The 21,530-nt window shown below is 39.5% G+C and overlaps 1 protein-coding gene across 2 annotated transcripts in view; it reads right to left on the reverse strand.

Annotated features, from left to right (window-relative positions):
• LOC131693342 (protein N-terminal asparagine amidohydrolase) overlaps positions 1-21,530 on the reverse strand; it is a 165,997-nt gene that overhangs the window by 23,353 nt on the left and 121,114 nt on the right. For both annotated transcript variants that reach the window (XM_058981081.1, XM_058981082.1), the window contains exons 3-4: positions 18,224-18,396; positions 18,025-18,154 (exon numbers count right to left, since the gene is read on the reverse strand). In XM_058981081.1, the coding sequence (XP_058837064.1) occupies positions 18,025-18,154; positions 18,224-18,346 (253 nt within the window). In that variant the 5' untranslated portion in view covers positions 18,347-18,396. The remainder of the gene's footprint in view (positions 1-18,024; positions 18,155-18,223; positions 18,397-21,530) is intronic.

Below are 21,530 nucleotides of genomic sequence, written 5' to 3' on the forward strand. Positions count from 1 at the left end.
GGCATAACTAAGGCTTTCCATTAATTTCACAAGTCAGATCGAAAGAAGGCGGTTTTGACTAACTTATTACGCAAATAGTTAATCGGTAAACGTTAATGTTACCGAGGAACCGAGAAGAAAGTAAACAATGAATGTTTCTCATTGTTAGATACGTCTATTTGAAAAAGAATCCGCGAAATAGAGATTTAAAGGTAGCTTAACACGGACAGTGTTTTACTGAGAAAAATGAGAAAGTTTGTCCAATAACCAAGGATGCAAAATGCCTACCTTTTCTGCGGCTGTAATTTTTCTGCCTACATTCTTATTTCTCTTTTGACGCTGCTGTCGTTCGCTATTGCAGGACGCCCAGCGCTGTACGGCAATCTGTAAGCAAAGCAGTAACATGACAAAGAAATACTGCCCCTAGTACAGCCACCAGATGCGAGCGGTACAGCATCTCTTTCCTTATTTTACACTTTTTAATATTTTTAACCTATTCAATATTTTCAATCACAAACGACGACAATAAATACGGTTCGTTTACGCCACGGCCGGCATCATCGCTTTCGTGTGCGGGCCTCTCCCTTTGACTACGCAGAGAAAAGTGTACAAAGCGAGAGAACAAACTTTACTACGCCACACTCTCACCGAGCAGTCGGAGTACAGCAGCAAAACAAAAATGTATTCTACTGCTCTATGGGAAAATGTACTCGGTTTGGCTACCGTTCTGGCAAGAGCTGTAGTGATGCGTCGCTGTAGCGGGCTGTACGACTTGTGCAAATGTAAATATACCGAAAAAAATGTAGTTTACCAGTAGGGGAACATGGGGAGACTTGACCAAGCGCAAAATTCTATTTTCGGCTATGGCGTCTTCTATTCGATTCTTATTTTTATACTTGTTTCGATCCGTTAAGGTAAAAAATATTTTTATACTTGTTTCGATCCGTTAAGGTAATTTTAAAAGTTTGGAATAAAAAATCCTTTCCTTACAGAAAATATTACGTGATTAATAAATTTGCATTAAATGCTGTAATTTTTTATCAAACTTTGTATGGACATATCTACTCGACTACTAATTACTATCAATGTACTAATATACCATCTTAATTCTTGTGAAGCAGTGAAATGATTTTACATAAACTGAAACATTGGAATAGTTATTACTAGAATTTTAATGACATTGAACGCAATAACTAATGTTGGGGAGACTTGACCAAGATTTTATAGGGAGACTTGACCAAGTGGCGATCAGCTGAAGAAAGATACAAAATTCCTAATATTTATTATGCTTTGGCATCTACTATTAATGTTAATCACGCCATAAAAAAATCCCACCCCAAACATAGGTCTTTATATTTTAAAATTTGTAAGCAAAGTTAGCAATAGTAGGAGGCGATTTCGTGACGTGTGAACATGCAATGCAAGCAGTACAGTTAATCTTTGAAAAGAAATGCATTAAAAAAATTTAATCAAATTAAACTCTTTTATATTTTTTACTGCTACCTAAGGATCTCGACAATAGGGAAAAAAATAATTACAGTATGTTTTATGTCATTATTTTTTGTTATGATTTTTCAAAATTCTCTTGGTCAAGTCTCCCCACGCCTTGGTCAAGTCTCCCCGCAATGGGGAGACTTGACCAGAAAAAACGATCACAGAAAAAATGTGTATCTTGTCAAAAATTAAATTAAAAATTCTGCAAAAAATCATGAAAACGCGCAATAACTTTGCGCATTATATTTGAATGACTTTTGAGGGATTGAAGGCTTTTTAGAGATTTATGGAGTTTTAACTGAAAACCTGGTCAAGTCTCCCCATGTTTCCCTACCTTTGGCATCCCTGTCAATTACTACGCATCTATGCAATATTACCAAATGGAAAAAATTTGGACAGGACCAAATATTTGTGCATAAGGACACAAGCAGGGATGCAAACGGTATCTGTAAACTACATTTTTTCCGATATATTTACATTTGCACAAGTCGTACAGCCCGCTACAGAGACGCATCAGTACTGCTCTTGCCAGAACGGTAGCCAAACCGAGTACATTTTTCCGTACAGCAGTAAAATACATTTTTGTTTTGCCGCTGTACTCCGACTGCTCGGTGAGAGTGTGGCGTAGTAAAGTTTGTTCTCTCGCTTTGTACACTTGTCACTGCATAGTCAAAGTGAGAGGCTCGCACACGAAAGCGTTGATGCCGGTCGTGGCGTAAATGACCCGCATTCATTGTCGTCGTTTGTGATTAAAAATATTGAATAAATTAAAAATATTAAAAAGTGTAAAATGAGGAGAGAGAGAGAGAGAGAGAAGTTGTACCGCTCGCGTCTGGTGGCTGTACTGGGGGCAGTAATTTTTTATCATGTTACTGCTTTGCTTACAGGCTGCCGTACAGCGCTGGGCGTCCTGCACTAGCGAAAGACAGCAGCGTCATATGAGAAAGGAGAGTGTAGGTAGAAAAATAACAGCCGTAGAAAAGGTAGGCATTTTGCATCCTTGGACACAAGACCTAACATAAAGTATGGTTTTCAGTGTTTCGGATTCTTCTCGTCAGTAACTAACAACAACTTAATGCTAGTTAGATAAGATCGAACAAAAATTCATTTTGGAATTTTGCATAGTATCAGGCGTTTGGTTCTTATACCAAAAACGGGTTCGGTTCACATTCTTCATCGGTAAACAGAATTTCTGTGCTTACTATCGAGACATCACTAGCCAGTTGTTTAGCGCTCACACAAGACGTGTGACTGTTACGATTTTGGTGTCTAATTAGCGCCAATTATGTGCTGGTTTGGACTTATCTAATTAGCATCAAGTTGTTGTTAGTTACTGATGAGAAGAATCCGAAACACTAAAAAACATACTTTAATATAAAACGCTTAAGGAAAAAAATAAAGAATTAAGCGTAGATAACTGGTTTTCCAAATTCCGGAAGTGCAATTTAGTTACGTGGAAATCATAGAGATTTATTAGACTTTACAGATACGTTTTGTGAAGATAAGTAACCTACGAAATAATTAAAAATATCTACACGGGAAAAAATTGTTCCCAACTAATAATTCAATTTTTTTTGGTCTTTTGGCTTAAGTGCCAATACCTCATTTAGGACCGGTAGTGTCCAACGGGGAAAAACGATCGGAAATGGTGAGTGAAGCTAAGCAATCATGTGAAAAAAAAATTCCCCACCCAGAGGCGAGACTCGAACCCGCAACCTTTGAGACTCCGGCCCAATGCACTAACCCTTATGCTATCCCTGGGTATGGTGACATCCCAGAAAGAACATATGATTATCCCACTGGCGACGGTGATCGTACCCTGCCTGCAAAGCGAGGAATCACACACAACGGCAGCTGATCACCCCAACACACATTTGATCTATTTAATTTCCCCGCTAGATACCAAGGCCCGGGAAATTAAATAGATCAAATGTGTGTTGGGGTGATCAGCTGCCGTTGTGTGTGATTCCTCGCTTTGCAGGCAGGGTACGATCACCGTCGCCAGTGGGATAATCATATGTTCTTTCTGGGATGTCACCATACCCAGGGATAGCATAAGGGTTAGTGCATTGGGCCGGAGTCTCAAAGGTTGCGGGTTCGAGTCTCGCATCTGGGTGGGGAATTTTTTTCACATGATTGCTTAGCTTCACTCACCATTTCCGATCGTTTTTCCCCGTTGGATACCACCAGTCCTAAATAAGGTATTGGCACTTAAGCCAAAAGACCAAAAAAATTGAATTATTAGTTTAATTCGAACGGGCGGGTTCGCTTCCGTCATACCTCTGTTCACTGGGCAAGGGACCAGAAATCGACAGTCTTCATTAGCTCTGTCACCCACCGAAGTACGATGGGTAATGAACTAAAAATTAGACATCAGACGATTATAAAAACCCGGGCCTTGGTATCTAGCGGGGAAATTAAATAGATCAAATGTGTGTTGGGGTGATCAGCTGCCGTTGTGTGTGATTCCTCGCTTTGCAGGCAGGGTACGATCACCGTCGCCAGTGGGATAATCATATGTTCTTTCTGGGATGTCACCATACCCAGGGATAGCATAAGGGTTAGTGCATTGGGCCGGAGTCTCAAAGGTTGCGGGTTCGAGTCTCGCCTCTGGGTGGGGAATTTTTTTTCACATGATTGCTTAGCTTCACTCACCATTTCCGATCATTGTTCCCAAAATCATGAATAAAGTGCCATGAATTCTGAAACAATCACGTTTTTACGTTACGAAAACAGAACAATGAAATCATGAGTTTTATATTTATATTCCAATTCCTTTTAGTAACGCCTACATAATGCTATGGAGAGGATATACTTGTTTTGTACCAAATCGATTTTCTGTACGTGAACTAGTTGATAACCTTAGGAACAATATTCATAAAACTTTAGGTTAATTTATGATTTTACTCGTAGATTCAGTAACATTATTCAGAGTCCGACTTTATGACATGAATTCATGATTGATCTTGTACAGAATCTTGTTTTTATGAGTGTGCATTATTTCACAAATTCAAAACATACTTTCTGGTGAATTATTTCCCGAAACCCAGAATAGTTTTCATAGATCAATTTAATCATTGTGAACTAGTTTACGATTCCTAATATATTAGTCACAATTCAAAATCAGTGTTCGTGAAAGCTTAGCGTAGTTGACCACCCGTGAGTTTCCCGTGATTGATCAAAGCCTGTTGGAATTACATATTGAACCAAATGTATGATACCTGGGAGTAGTACATCATACTCAACGTGCAACCTAAATCGACTAAGGCTGTGAACAATTTGGAGAAATTTTTAATTTTTGGTTAAAATCTGACACTTCGAAAGTTATTTGCAAAATAACCCTACTACGGAGCATGGATAAAATTGACAGAGCGATAGTTAAATTTGACAGCTCGATGGTTAAAATTTTGCCCATGATGCAGAATAAAAAGGTGGAAACATTTTCTGTACCTAATTGAGGTTGTCAATATTTTTCCATACAAAATTAAGGGATAAAGATGGAAACGATAACGAGTTGTGTAAAGATTTGTTTGGGTTATTTCATGATGTGGATGTTTACCTTTCGAGGCTATGACTGTCATACTTAATGTAAAAAGAAAAAAAACTAATTTTAAAATATCGACGAATCTAGACCAACATGAGAAAAGGGCGTAAGTCTAAATGAGAGTCTCTTTGTTTACTCTCTCTTCCGTCAATAACTCGGCTGCTTCTACGTTTGTTTCTTAACTCTTAGCATAATATGCTAGACGACATCAGAGTCTTTCAATATTTATTGAAATAATGTTGGAAAGTTTTATGTTGACGCCATAATAATCGAAAGAGAAAGTAAACACAGAGAGACTTTCATTTGAACTACCGCCCTTTTCACATGTTGGTCTAGAAATGTTCACATCTCTACCAACTTGTGGTCATCTCAGCTGTCAAGTCTAAATAACTATCCATATGTCAACTTTTGAAATGGTTCGCTCTCTTAAATTTTTCCAACAGAAACAAAAAAAAACAGAAAATAACTTTCGAACTGTCAAAGTTTAACTAAAGGTTAAATAAAATCGCCAAATGGTTCACAGCCTAAGATTATAGTATGATCAATAACGTAGATGGCCACGCCCATGCAGGTCAATTTTAGGATGGCAAGGAATGTTAATTAAAAACTTGTGACTATTATGACCGAGGAATTCTCTGCGTCATCCACAAGTGTCACAGAATAGGATTGGTGTTAGTAGGTAGGGAGATGAATCAGGATATATCTTGGTAGATATTGTGATTTAGCTAACTACTCACAGGCTTTGTCGTCTCACTTTAGATGAAAGTTTTCAGGTGTGCGTAGAAATGATGTTTGAATAGACATTTTCATAATTTTTCTTCCGCGGGGCGTTACATAAAACGATAAAACCGCTAGAGGTGTATTCATCAATAGACAATATGATCTTAGCAATATGTACGAAAGTCGCTCGCGATCAATTTCCGAGAATTTGAAACGAGCAATTTGAACAGCCGGCCATCGAGAGTAATGCTTCTTATTAAAACTTCAATGATCATTTCCAAAGTTTGCAGTAGAGAGCAAGAGTACAAAGAGTGTAAAAGATTTTCCAAATGAATGTGAAGAAATTCACTACAAATTGTTAATGACAAGTTGGCATCTCCACTCTCCCTATGAGACACGTTTCCATAATTGGGTTAAATGCCAAATAGCAAGCGACATGTTTATTATGCGTAATAAATATAATAAACACAACGACAAGGGCTCTTGATCCATCGGTGGCCCAGAAGGAAAATGAATGGGAGAAAAGCAATACTGGCAAAGACCGACTACCATATGAGCGATTCAAACTCGAAAGATTGACGCAGAGTACTGCACTGGATGATTTTGAAGAAAGAACCAAGAGTATGATTTTACGAAGTTTTAGCTACCGATGGCCCTACATTTGACCTAGGAACTCCTAGCATGTCGTTATTCGCCTCTTACGATATGGGAGCAAAATCCTATTATTGGCTGAAAGAGGCCAAAAAAAATTTAACCTACCGGACACCACACGGCTTAAGAAAGTAAAAAAACTGATAGTAATTAACCCTTGTGAAGGCAAGCTAAAATCCTAACACTAAAGGGCAAGCCGGGCCTCTCAGGCCCGTCTAAATTCAAGCTCCTTTTTGCCGTTCTCATATAGAAAGGTTATGCAATCGGTCGGAATTTCGACTTTTTAACCGAGACCCGCAGGGCCAAATCTCTTATACCATTCGACTCAGTTCGTCGAGATCGTAAAATGTCTGTATGTGCATGTGTGTGTATGTATGTATGGATGTATGTATGTGGCAAACAATCTCACCGATTTTTCTCTGAGGTGGCTGGACCGATTTGTACAATTTTAGTCTCAAATGAAAGGTGCAGCCTTCCCATCGGTCGCTATTGATTTTTTTATTGATCCGACTTTCGGTTCTGGAGTTACGTGTTGAAGAGCACTATCACACAGAAAATTTCCATAGAAATTGATACCACCATGATGTCCAAATGATGCAATATATATTAAAATATGTGCAACATTACTTCACTTTGTATGTCTAGATCATTAATGACCCACCGAAGGCACTTCGACCACATTGGCCAGCTATGGCGGTTCTTGATGGCCCGGGGGAACTTACCAAGTTCCTAAGATAATGTCATACCTATTTCTCAGCGAATTCTTTACCGATTTTTACAAACTTGGTTTCAAATGAAAGGTATAGCATTCCCATTGGCTGCTGTTGAATTTCTAATTGATCCGACTTCCGGTTCCGGAATTACAGTATGATGAGTACGAACACGCAGCAAATCCCGATTTCAGCGTATAAGGCGATGGATGTAAAAAGGTCAATTTTTTTCTCCAAAAGGTGAGTACTCGGAAGATCACGTCGACTGTCGATTAGTTCTGAGCTCCATTTCGTTTGAACACGACCGATAAATGTTTCTGGGTTGCTATTAATTTCTTCTGATGCATAATCAGAGTACATATTCATATTTTTCTGCATCAGATTCATCGTCGGAAGCAATATCATTCACATCTTCTTCCTCGCTTTGCAAAACAGTTTCAGAATCGTCTGCTGTTGAATTTGCTCGAATTTCTTCCATTATTTCAGATTCTTTGAGACGATTGAAAACATGGGCATATCGTCTTATAGCCATTTCAATTTTTTGTTGCTTTTAGATCCTACAATTTGAATAATTACGACAACTATAACACAAAGAATAGAAAAAATAGACAAAAATAGACAATAACGACAGAGTTAGGTTATGTTGTATCCAAATAATTGTCAAGTAGACCACAGTGGGTGAAATAAAAGTATTTAGCCAAAAAAATATGACACACGTCATTATCGTATGCTATTTTTACATTTCTTATAAAAGAAATGTATAGAATTCGCTCAAACTTTCAAGATTAAAAAAAAGGTAAAAATATAAAATCAATCAAAACATGAAAAAAAAATTCCTGCTAACATGAAGATGAGCTCATCAAAATGTTTTTTTCAGATAAATATTAATGTATAAAACCCGTGGTATTCTTAGTAAATATTGCATGCACAACGGGCCTGCCAGGCCCGGCTTGCCTTTTTGTGTTTGTAAAAAATTCAAACATATCTGCGCATCACTCCATACATGAAAATTTCACAATTCTTTATTTTTGTAATAGAATACAAAGCTACTTATCAAAATTTCCATGCCCAAGCTTATACTGCATACACATTTTTTTGTAACTAAAAAATTGTAACGTGCCGGGCCTCTGAGACCCGGTTGCCTTTTTGAGGGTTAAAAAGTATCACGATAAGACGAAGAGAAATTAGGAATCACGATGAAACTGCTGATATCGTTAACATGAGTCGCATTACTTCACGTGTTAGATTATATAGTTAGCTTAGGCATAAAATATTACGTTAACGTGCATGTAAATTACGAAAATCGTGACTAAGATCATCAAATCATGAACATAAATTATCTTACTCGATACTAAAATACCAGATATTGCGGCTAAGATCCTGGAATGATGAACACAAATCACTCTACTTGTGACTAAAATATCACGATAACGTAAACATAAATTACGGAAATCATGACTAAGATTCTGAAATCACAAACATAAATCACATTAATTGAAACATCCGATACGAGACTCGTAAAAGAAATGTTACAATAACGTGAATAGGAATTACGAAAATCGAAACCAGGGTTCTAAAATCATGAACATGAATTGAGCCACCCTTCCAGAAAAAATCCGATAGTAAGCTCATGAATAAAATAACGCAGTAACGTGAAGAGAAATCACGAAACGAATCCCGAAATTATGAACAGGAATCATAACAAAAAATGAACATGTCCATGAAACAACCGTAGTAACTCAACTAAACATTGGAATGTATCGCTATGTATATTTTTGGTACGTACTAGTTTTTTTAAACCTCAAATAGTTTTATGAATACGAAAATTATCCATAATTTCATGAACTTGGTCGCGATTTTTTTTTTGTGTACAAAGTTTGAAAAATTAACAAACAAATCTTCTTTTTTTATTTCTATTTATATGCATCTGTTCACCAAAAAGCTCTATAAAAGAATAACCTGTTATCATGAGTATTGAAACGCTTGGATCGTTCGGCTGTATATCGCATAGAGTGGTGTGTGCTTAGCTACAAATAAGAGCGACGCTGAGGTGCTTTTCCATTATTTGTGTGAGTTTCCTTATACATGTGAAATAAAGATACGTCTGTGCACAGAATGTGGTGGTTCACATTATTAGCGCCAGTTCTAAAGTGAATCGGAAACTGTTTTAGTGTTCCGACACCAGAGTTTCACAGCACATTGGAAAAGTAAAGATAAGTGCCCACATTTTTGCTTCACCATATTTTAATTTCTTATATTGCCCATAATTACTGTTTCTTGTATTCTTTACGTTCTGGCTCTATGTCAGGCTTTACGCCCGTTAATGAATAGCATTCTTTCAAAAAGCTACATCCAATGGTGAAATTTATATAGAACAAGATCCGCCAGCGAAAGCTTTGATCCTCCATTTGAAATCGAACTTATTATTTGTGCGCTAAGGATTCTAAAGAATTCGAAAGATCTTACAGAACAATATTCGACTGCGTCTAAAATTAAAAAAATGCAGTTATGCTCAGAATTGTGGTCTCCAGTCTTAAGCTAGCAAATGACATTGCTGAAGGCTGGATTCTTGCGAAGGTCTACCTATCATATCCGCACACAAAGTTGAGATAGACGGTGTGGTCACCGGTTCGAATTATTTTGCAGATCTGGATATGCGGGCTGTTTCAAAGACATTCTGCTCTAGTCAGTGCGAATTTTGACCAGAAAGCGATTGCATTTCGGCTCCGTCACACAGGACGGGACAAATCATATTCCACTTCAGATTCGTATGGGGAGACTTTGGTAGGGTCTGCTTTGAAACGTTAAGTCGTCTTTGCGGACTTGTAGATCACGAGTTGCACTAAATTAGGGTGACCATATGAGGCGAGTAAAAAACCAGGACAGACGAAAGAAGGCTCCCTCCCCTCGTTACCTATCAATCGACTGAGCCTTCTCCACAGGTTTTCAGCAGTTACAAAGATCTTGGGTCGGGCAGGCAGAGCTTCGGCAGTAAAAAAGTTCTGTGGGTCTGAGAGGAAGAGCTCTACCGGATTTTTTTTCGTGGGAACTCGATCACCGTGCTTTTTAGGATTTACACACACACGCGAAGTTCTTGCTACACCACCACCAGCGAAAGTTTCATGCTGTTGTTGGAGAAATCGGAAATCCTGAATTTAGCAAATAAGACGAATTATTATGAGATCGCCTGGAACATGCGAGCACTAAATAAATACACATAATTGAAGCAAAACAGAAACATCAACGGTCCCAAGTAGCTTCCCTGCGCTATATCTGGCAATCTCGAATGACAACCATTGGTAAGCAGTACCACAATGATCGGACACGCTGTGTGTAGATTCTGTTGTTCCAGCAATCGTTGGTGGCTGAGTTGCAACTCCGGTTGTTGATTATTTTGTTAATGTTGTTGGGTTTGCTCGCAGTTGATCTTGTTTCATCAGAGGCTTTCGCACATGGCTTGGCACGTAGGGATCTGTCCTTCATATGTGCACAGCGTGATTTGAGATTTGCTTACTCCTTCTATTTCGTATTCAATGTTCAGGATGAAGGAATTGGTTACGTAACTCGCATTCTCACTATGCGAACACCATTGGATATACCTGGAAAAAAGTTTCGCCAAGTTTCAAACTTTCACCATTACGTACTTCGACATCAATAGTGAATTTTTTGGTTGTACGCGGGGATAGATCGTGCAGACGCACACCAGTCTTATCATCGTCAATGTTAATGGGTATCTTGATTCTAACATTGTCATGTGCAACGACGTGTTGCATGTTGTTTCCCATAGCCAAACTTTTTGCCATGGCCAAAGTTTTAAATGCTACCAGTACCGCATTACGAGTATGCGCCTGTATAAATTGTTCCACTTCGCGAACACAAAGGCGGATTGGACAAACGACCACTGTATTGTATCGAAGATTGTTCAAATTTTGCTGCTGAGTTTCAATGATTTTTAAATAAACGATCGATACCGCATCAATGAAAGTAACGGTGCATTATTTTCCACACTGGCTTGGGACAACTGTTATTTTTCAATTGCTTTGCTGGCGCGGTACATATAGACATCAGACTGTATGTAGAAACTTTCGTGTGATTCACTACACTGTTAACAAGCAGCGCGATGATAGCTTCCGATCCGATTGAGATGGAAAAGTAGACTTATTAGGAACTGGTATTGATCCTAAAGGGGTTCCATAATTACCAGCTCGAGAGAGCGCTCAATAAGGTTATTCCACGACAGTTATTGTTGTTTTGCCATTTTCCTTTTTATGAAATGGATTTCCACTAAAACGAAAAACTGCCACTTGCAAGAGAACTCTAGAAGAAGCAGAATCGCCAAAACTTCGATGTGTCTTCTTAGAGGTAGGTACTAAAGGAAAATTTTCGGATCCCGGAATCATTGTTTCATCGACATTGATAGCGGCCAGAGTTTGGTCCACAACTGGAATCGGTTCGATTAGTTCGATTGCCAAATGTTGTTGCAAACAGACTACAGCTCATTCATATGGTACGTACATACGAACGCCTCTTCGAGTGTATTAAGTGTTGTTTGTCGTACTCTGGAGCAGAGTGAATAAAGCGAAAATTCAATAATTAGAAATATAACGGGTGTCCAATAAAAATGAGAATGATTTCAATACCTTTCTTTAATTAAAGAAAAGAGCGTAAATTCTTTTCTCTCCAAGAGAATTTCTCTCTGGACACCCTATAAATGGGAGACATGTTTCCTTTCACTCGGGTGCTGTCAGTTCAATCGAAGATGGCGTCGAAACAGCAAGTACTCCGCGATCGTGTTGTGCGGTTTTACGAAACTCTTTGCCATCGTGGAAAAAGTTTACGGTATACCACTTTCGAGACGAAAACGTGCCCGTGAGTACAGTTTACCAGATCCTGGCATCCCTGAGCGTGGAGTGGAAGGCCGGTAGCGGCCGCCGGCGAAGATAATGACGAAGAAGAAGAAGGAAGCGTTGAAAAAGCTGTTCGACAACAAGGACGAAACGAGTTTGCGTGATGCCGGCCTTGATTCACCGAGCTCTCAAGATGGAGGACATCTGTCGGGAGAACACTCGGTCCCCCGATGACACGGACGAGCAGATAGCGATCGTGAAATCGCAGTGCCGGTGGATGACGAACAACTACCGCGAGACGTCGCTCGTGCTGCTCTCGAACACCCACATTCCAGGAAATGACAGCTACTATTCCAACGACAAGTCGGCCACACACCCCTAAGTAAAATATAAGTTTAAGCAAAAATTTAAAAGAAATGTTATGCTGTACATCGCCATATCGGACAGACGGATTTCAAAACCGTGGTTCAAGCCGAGCGGTCTGGCCATCAATCAACAAGTGTACCAGGAGGAGTGTCTTGAGAAAATTCTTCTGCCGTTCTTAAAAGAGCATCATACGGTTGGGAAGTACTTCTTCTGGCCGGACAAGACGTCTTCCCATTACGCAAAGAAGACGATGAGCTGATAAAGATACCGTACGTGCCGAAAGAAAGAAACCCGACCAACTTGCCCCAGTGCCGTCCCATTGGGGTTTTTTTCGGCTCCCTCAGTGCTTTAGTGTATACAAATAATTGGCGAGTCAAGGATACGAAGCAGTTTACCACCAGGATCCGGAATTGTATCCGGAAGAAGGACGTCAGTGCCGACCAGTGCTCTTGTGAGAGCATCGCGACTAAGTTGCGTCGTACGGCTGACCAGGGCCCCTTCTCCAATATTCATTGACGTTATTTTGAAGAATAAACATTATGTTTTTAATAAAAAATTCTGAATTCATTGAAGATTTTTTTTTCAACTACCTGACTGAAAAAACTCTCATTTTTATTGAACACCTGTTATTAGGCTTACAGGAGAAAAACCAGGACAAAGCAAGCTTTTGCCTCGACTTCCCAGGACACCAGGACAGTAAGTGAAAAACCAGGACATGTCCTGGGAAACCAGGACGTATGGTCACCCTAACTAAATACAAGCAATTAGACAATCCAATCCTTGTACTAATAAGGCTGGGTATGACAGGTGCGAAGAAAATCATGGGTATGATTCTTGCAGTGGAGATTCTGAAAAGCGAGATTGCAGACAATCCCTAAAGATATCCCTTGTACGAAATGAGTGAGAAGAGCACTCTGACCACACTGACCACGATAAGCACTCAGGATCTCTTGGCTCAAGAGTAGAGCTTCCATTTTCCGACAACTTTTAGCTTCCCGGGATACGGAAACAGATAAGAAATTTGCCGGGAAATCCCAGGAATCATGAAGAAAAACAAAAAAGTGACTGGTATTCCCGAAAACAAGAGATCAAATTGATAAGTTTCTAAATCCGATTGATTGCACGTATATCTTTACTAAAACAGTTTGCAGAAGATGCCGAATGAACTTCATCAGGTGTATTCCTAGTACCCTGTAAATAAGGACGCAGTATCAACATTGCATAGTGGTCCGAATTCACAAATTAGGAAAAAATGTTTGTAGCTAAACCTTATATTTTTGAGCTACGATGTCTTCAGGACAAATAAAATACGTAACGCCAAAATTACCCACAATTGACTCTCCCCATGTAACAAATCGTCACAAAATTTTCTATCCCTTCTTCCCTATTACGTAACAAATTCTTTAAAAAAATCTTCGGCAAAAAAAGGTTACGTAACGTTCTAGCTTAGTCTCCCTCTCCAATATGTCACATGTCACAATTTGTCTTACATGTTTCTTCCCTAAAAGCGTTACGTAATGGTCTCTAATCAGTATCAAATGGGCCATCTTCAGATGTAGATGGTATTAGGTTGGCTCATATTGTTAGGGTGTTTCAAAAATTATTTTCTGAATGTGGGGAGATATAATATTGCAGTCTTCAGACACATTGAAAAAGAACTTATTCCAATTAATTTTGCAGAAGATGTCAGAGTTGTATCTCCAAAGGTTTTTATTTTATAGATTTTAATTGAGCAACTTAGGGTGTTTCTAACCAAAACTGTTTTTTGCATTTACTTTTTTATTTTTTTTTTCTCGTAAACTGTGCTTTCGGACAACTTTTAAAGCTCGTTGGAACCATTTTTTTCATAAAAGAAGAATATAGATAGCACTTTTAGAACCGAAGTTATGAGCAATATTGAATAATATGTAGGCTCTTTTAAAACATTTATATCTATAATTGGAGACAACGAAATTGATTTATTCTTCTTCTTGCTTTTTAAAGAGAATACTTTCAGGCACATTTAGAAAAAAAAAATGCGAAGGCGATATTTTTTTTTCGAGATTTGTCCTACTGGAGCTGTAGAGCTAGGTTCTCGGAAGGGCTCCCCGTCAGAATCACATACTACAATTTGCAGACGAGACCGGCAATGTCGCCCAAAAAAACACTGCATTAGGCCAATTGTAGCGGGCCGTGATTCTGAATGTGATATTCATTGTACGGTTCAGGTATGTGCGGGCGTAGGGACTCGCGATCGCGTGTATCATCGCGAAGGGCTCGAACATTTGTACGTTAACGTGCTCGATCGCGTGTGCGTTTGCATGTCGCGTGCGCGTTTTTTATGTCGCGTGTACTAATACTTCGCGTGTATAAATTCTATTTCATAACCGTGTGCCTTTCGCATATTCGCGTGTGTTCTAGAATGATCGCGCGCGGACTGTGAATCTGATACTTAATTTTTGATTTTTGATGTACGGTTCAGATTCCAGAAGAAAGTGGGTTCTTACATATCATTAGAATTCCCATTCATGTCGCCGTAGAACGCGTGGTCTAGTGGATATGAGCTTTATTTTTTTTTGATTGGTCCAACTGAATGTATGGACCTAAATTGCTAGAATGAAGGCTAAAGATTTCCGGACGTGACCGATTCATGATCGCGTGCGTTTGCGGGTTCGCGTTTGAGACCGCGTTTGTAACGTCGTAAGTATTAAAACGTTCACACAATTGCCGGAGTGTTATGAAGTTTACGCGATCTCAGGCATAGGTGTGCGTAGATGATCGCGAAGGGCTTAAGCGTTCGTATGTTGACGTGCTTGTCGCGTGTGCTCGCGTGTATGTGACTTCGCGTGTATAAATTCGATTTTGAAACCCTGCGGCGCTTCATATATTCGCGGACCGTCATTCTGATTTTTAGTTTTCGGTGTACGGATCACATTCTGACAGGGAGATAGTTACCCCATATCACTAGAGTTTCCGGTCATGTCGCCATGGAACGTTTTGTCTAGTGGATATGGGAGTTATTTTTCAATTTTATTATTTTTTTTATTAATCAACAAGGACCTAGATTGTTTGTACCGAGGATAGAGTCTTCCGGACGATCCCGATTCATGATGGCGCGAGCGCGGAAGTTTGTAGGTTGACGCTTGAGATCGTGTTGGTAAGTTTATGAGTGCTGAGATTTTCACCTTATCACCGGGGTGTAATCATGTTTGCGAGTTCGTAGGTTGCTTGGAAAATCGCGAGGGGCTCTAACGTTTGTGCGCCGACGTGATTTTGTAACGTGTGTTCTTGAATGGTCGCGCGAACCATGAGTCTGATATTAAATTTTCAGTGCGCGGTTAGAATTCTGGCAGAGAGTGGGATCGTTTATATCGATAGGGTTCCCGGTCATGTCGCCATGATACGTGTTGTCTAATAGGTATGGGCGTATTTTCTTAATTGGTCCAGCTGAAGGCGTAGACCTAGGCTTCTAGGATCAAGGATAGACTTCCGGACGTGACCGAGTCGTAATCGCGTGCACGATGGCATTTTTGAAGGTTCCCACTGAGACCGCGTTTGAGAATGTGTGAGTGTTAAGACGTTCACTATCACCATCTTTGTTGACCCAGCTGAAGGCGGGTGTAGAATGGCAGTATAGGACTCGAAAAGAAGAAATAAAAGACAATATATGAGAGACGTAATAGATTAGATAGGTACAAGATACAGCTGAAGTTATGATCATCACATGAGACATACATTAGTACTTCAAACACTACTAATACTTGAATAGCCAATCACCACATATAGCACATCCTTTCTCAATTATCTATTTGTTACTGGTTGATTGTTGGTTATGAGCTGGTAAATAGAGGAAAGGTATAGAACAGATAAAAGGCTCATATCAGCCCTCCCGGCCTCCTCGACACACCACTATCGAGGCGTATTGTAATCAACATCTTGAAGCGGGCTTCTTATATAAATCAAATCCTCAGTAGTCATAATGTTTGGTGGATTATTAACATGAGAACTAATTAACCTCTAGTAGTAGAACTTGGTGCAAATAAAAACTAAAAAGAGCGAAGGTCCTTATATTTAGATAACTCTATTGAATCTATTGTGGCTTGATGATGTTTACAATACCGTCAATCCCATCAACCTGCGAGAGGGAAAAAAAATGCGAAGGCGATATTTCTACAAAAAATTAAATCGAGTTTGAAAAAGTTGGTAGACTTAAGCAATTCGTACTAAGGCTGCCTAAGCTCAACTCCCGCCAGCAGAAGACAACAGATTAGTCCGTAAGATTTTAAGCCTCTTTCTAATGACCCTGCCACTTCTAGTTTTCCAATCTATATATGTCACATCCTTGCGCTCACTTGAGTACTATAGCTCTAAATTTTCATAACTTTCTCTGCGAATTCATGGCTGCTTATGTTCAATATAATGATGGAAATGTCTATTACATATTCAGTACGATTTGCACATACATACAATGGATCGACATCCACGAACTTGAGATGTCATGCGTCGCCCCTAGAACACTTGAAACCAGAGATGGATGCCGGAGGAGAGTCCGGGAGCCGGACAACGCCAAAAATTTTCAACTTTTTAAGAAATTTTAAATTAGTTTCAATTTTAAAGTAGTTTAATCTCAAAATCATTTCAAACCAAATTTGTGTTATTTAAGGTGGTTACCAATCTATTCCCCGAATGATTATATTTTTCGATAGTGCGTGAAACGAACTTTCAGTATCCGTATAGATATTGTACCTATCCATATACAAAAGTAATTTTTTTAAACATTTTTATAAGATGTGCGGTTGGGCTAAGTTGGCGGTGATGCTCACGGGGCAAGTTGGCGGTACTATTTACAATGCAAAAATAACCATCAAATAGTTTCATTCCTGGAATTCACTCCAAAGTAAGAGAAACTTTCTCTCGTGTCTCTTGTCAATGCAGGGGATAATTATTTCGCACAATCACCTGAAGAATTTCGAAAATTTGCTTGTGATTATGAAGTACTCGTCGAAGTCAAAATGAAGGGGTATTAAGACTGAAATATAATGAAAAATGTCGAATAATATACAGTTTTATCAAAAGACGGCACATTTCATAAGGACCACTGATGTAATCGAATTTCCATTTGATTACTTATTTTCTGGCATTCCGCCAACTTACCCCACACATATCGCCAACTTACCCCGGGGCTGGGGTAAGTTGGCGGCTTTTCGCGTCACATATTTTTGTCTCTAGAAATGAAGACAACGTATCAAACATTTTGATAAAATTCAGAAATGTTGCCAACAGTCTGCCCTTTCATGAAACGTGTTCTAGTTTGCAAGATCTACCAAAATGAAAGCGGTAAAAAATTAAAACTTAAAACACAGCCAACTAGCGCCGGTCTCCCCTATATACGGTAATTTGTTTTATGATCGGTCTAGCCATCTCTGAGAAACAGAGGTGACATTTTTTCCACACACACACATACACACACAGAAAATTTTCGATCTCGACGAACTGAGTCGAATGGAAAGGAAGCCGTGAACCCCCAACCCCTCCCTAACCACTTTACCAACCGGCTGGAGCCGCCTATGGCGGTCTATTCCACTTTAGTTGTGTTTTTGCCGACCAACTAAAAGAATGAAATTCAGAATTCTATACAAGTGGATAACGAATGTATACAATTTATGAACTCTGATAAATCAGTAGATCATCGCGAGTCGCAAACTTTTAGAATTCCTTACAATCAAACAATTACCTGAATGCCGCACCACCACGATAACACAGGTTGTCGCATCGTCCGATCCGATTATGTTTACATTTTTGTCGTGTGGAGCAACGGCGGCCATTTCCCGCTGACAGACGTACAGCAGCCCAGGGGCTCCAACCTGTAGAGGTTATATAAGAAAGCTTTAGTATATCCAATCGCTTGACACCTGTCACAGAAACTCCCTTACCGTTTTCGTAGGAATCGACAGGAACTGTGTGGCCGTATCCCGGTATACCGGATGCTGCACGAACAGCGAGTGCGTATCCATCGGACACTCGTCTTGTAGGACGCCGTTCAGTACCAGCACCATTCTATCGGCTGTTGTTTGTTGAATTGACTATCTACCCTGTCGTCGGATATCTGTCGAGTGGGAGCAAGAGGGGAAACGAATTGCATTTAGTTATGATTGGTATGCCTCGAGAAGTGCATCTCAAACACACACATACACACATACGCGTACTCGCACAATGAGTCTGTCGTAGCTGAAGGCTATTCGATTCGATGTGATTGGCGCGATTGATTGATCATCGATGACTTGGGGTTTGACACTTTTCCGCTTTGCGACTGGGACTCGGCCCAGTACACACTAATAACAAATATAATTTATTCACTGCGCTTTGCGGTTAACGCTGTTCAGAGACCGCATGCTGCAAACCATTACGTTGAGAGATGAGCTTGATGGTTGATTAAATTATGAAGATTTGATTTTGTGGCATACCGCGCGTTATCGTTTGTGGAGAATAGTGAGTCGCGGAGCCTTTCGGAGAGTCTGAGAAAAAATAAGCTTTCGAGTCGTCTTCGTTGACGTTGTCCCTGTCAGAGGGTATCACGTACACTTTAAATTGTGCGCTATGCTCGGAACCGATATGATGTTAGGTCGGTTACCGGGATGATGGAATTTTACAGTGTAGACACACAATGCATGATTAATGGCTTGCGGTATTTGGCGCGCCGGGCTGTGACTGAAGATACTATGTTTGGTACTGATTTTTGTGTAGGCCGCTCGGAATGTCATCTAATGGCAGACGATAAAGGAAGATGAGATAATCAGACGAATGTTACTGTCAATTAGAGAGAAATAAAAAACAAAGTGACGCGGAGAGGGCGGAATCGTGTGCGAACTAATGTTACATAAAATTTAATGATACACTGTCAGATTCTACATATGTCCTTTATATCCGTAACCTGTTACCTATTAGGAGCACAATTCAATTGGTTTACACGTGATAGTAATGTGACCCGTTAACCCAAGTCTCATTAGATAGTCTACTTTATTACCATGCCTGAGGAAGCACACACATACACACACACATTTTCTGTTGTTTATCCGATTCGAGTCCATTTTTCTAACTCTGAGTGTATGATTTCCATAATGATGGCATTGTTATCGTTTCGATTGAAATCAAATCGTACGACAGGATGACAGGTGAGTTGTCTGTTGTCAATTAAATTTGCATTCCGAATGGAATGAGTTGATTAAAGTCCGAGACAATGTTGCCTTGGGCTTTTTTCTGTCCTTGTTCAATAATAGTTGCAAATGATACATTCATCTATGTTTGTGATCAATGATTTTGGAAAGGTGATCATTGACTGTCATTCCATTGTCATCCTTTAATGTAAAGGTGAACCGACTTACAAGGCCGGTTTTTTTATTTGACTCATATCATACCGGACTCTAACTTTGATGCTCTATTTCGATGGGATTCACAGCTGATTCATGGACTACAAGAATATAGGACTGGTGCTACTCTTTCTAATATAGGACTGGTGCTATTCTTTCGATATTGTGAATTTTATTAATTCTGATTTGAAAGCTAAAACTTCGAAAGCTATAAAAATGGCGACTTTCACGGGATTTAATATATCCGAGAAAGAAATATCATAGTGGACTAATGTGAGGTTGCGTCATAAAAATGCAAAGGCTTGACACTACATTCCGTTTTGAACCTTAGTTTTTACAGACTTCGCAGCCGATTATAGTGTACAGAACAGTTGCATGGCTAGTACTAGCATCCTACTACCTATTTGTTCATTCATACACTGGTGCTATCGCTCTATGCTGTTACTGCACATGAGTAGTGCGGGTATTTAAACTTATGAAATGATCCATTCAAACGCCTGCCCCTCAGTGGTAATTGTTTTGGTAGGCAATCCCGGTCATCCCTACGTTCAAAGGCCTTCGATTTATTTCTACCTGTTTCACATGTTGCGTACAAGTATTATTATTTCTCAATCGCTACACCTCCAGATCGTTCGTCTCAATGACTTGAAAAAAAACCTGGATCGAGAAGACAGTGCATGGGATCTGCTATTGCTTTGCTTATGAGTTTTTTTAAAAGTTTTCATTTTGTTAAACCCTCTGTTTTGCCTTTCTCATATAGAAAGGTTATGCAATCACGGAGGGCCGAGTGTCATATCCCATTCGACTCAGTTCGTCGAGATCGGAAAAAGTCTGTATGTGTGTGTATGTATGTGTGTGTATGTGTGTGTGAATGTGTGTGTGTGTGTGTATGTGTGTGTGTATGTATGTATGTGCGTATGTGTCAAATAATGTCACTCATTTTTCTCAGAGATGGCTGGACCGATTTGCCCAAACTTAGTCTCAAATGAAAGGTGCAACCTTCCCATCGGCTGCTATTGAATTTTGGATCGATCGGAATTCTGGTTCCGGAATTACGGGTTTCAGAGTGCGGCCACACAGAAATTTCTCATAAAAACTATAGGAAAAATTAAAAATAGAATTTTTATTTTTGATGCTAAATGTATTCAAGGTGCATAAAACGTCGAGATTTGATGCAAACACGAAAAAAATTTGACGAAGATTCACTTTTTTGGTTTTTGCACATTTTTGCCTTTCTCATATAGAAAGGTTATGCAATCACTTTGAAAAACGTCAACCTAATCCCGGCCAAATTTTTTTTTCGACTCGCATAAGGTTTCTGGATTTTAACAGGAGCGTAGTTGATGGTTTACGGAGAGGGGTTACACCCCCCCCCCTCTACTGTTCACTCCCCTCCTTTAAAAATCTCCTTAAATCACCCCTCAGACCACCACCTCATACCCCTCCCTTTCAACCCCATCATCTTTAAACCACCACTATATCACAAAGCATACCAATTTAAGCTGGGGAGTCGTTCGTTCATGGAACTTTCGCCCTCCTCACATACCCACCCCCGCATGACAAAATGAGTTAGCAAGCAGATAACATTGATCTAATGCTGATTAGGCTAATGGAGTATGATATTTTTTTGTTTCAAGTGTTTCACCGTCGACACGTAGCTCATCAAGTTCGTGGCTGGCATGCCATTGTGTATAAGTGCAAAGTGTACTAAGAATGTAATGGACATTTCCACGATTATGTTGAACATAAAAAGCCTCCGTGCCATAGTTTAGAGAAATGAGAAAGGCACAATTGCACCGCTAGGTGGATTAAAACAGGTTTTTTTTAAATACAGCATCAATCTCAAAAGTATCTATTAAAATGTTCTAGAAAA

Source organism: Topomyia yanbarensis, chromosome 3 (genome assembly GCF_030247195.1).
Source record: "Topomyia yanbarensis strain Yona2022 chromosome 3, ASM3024719v1, whole genome shotgun sequence".
Classification (NCBI taxonomy): Eukaryota; Metazoa; Arthropoda; class Insecta; order Diptera; family Culicidae; genus Topomyia; species Topomyia yanbarensis.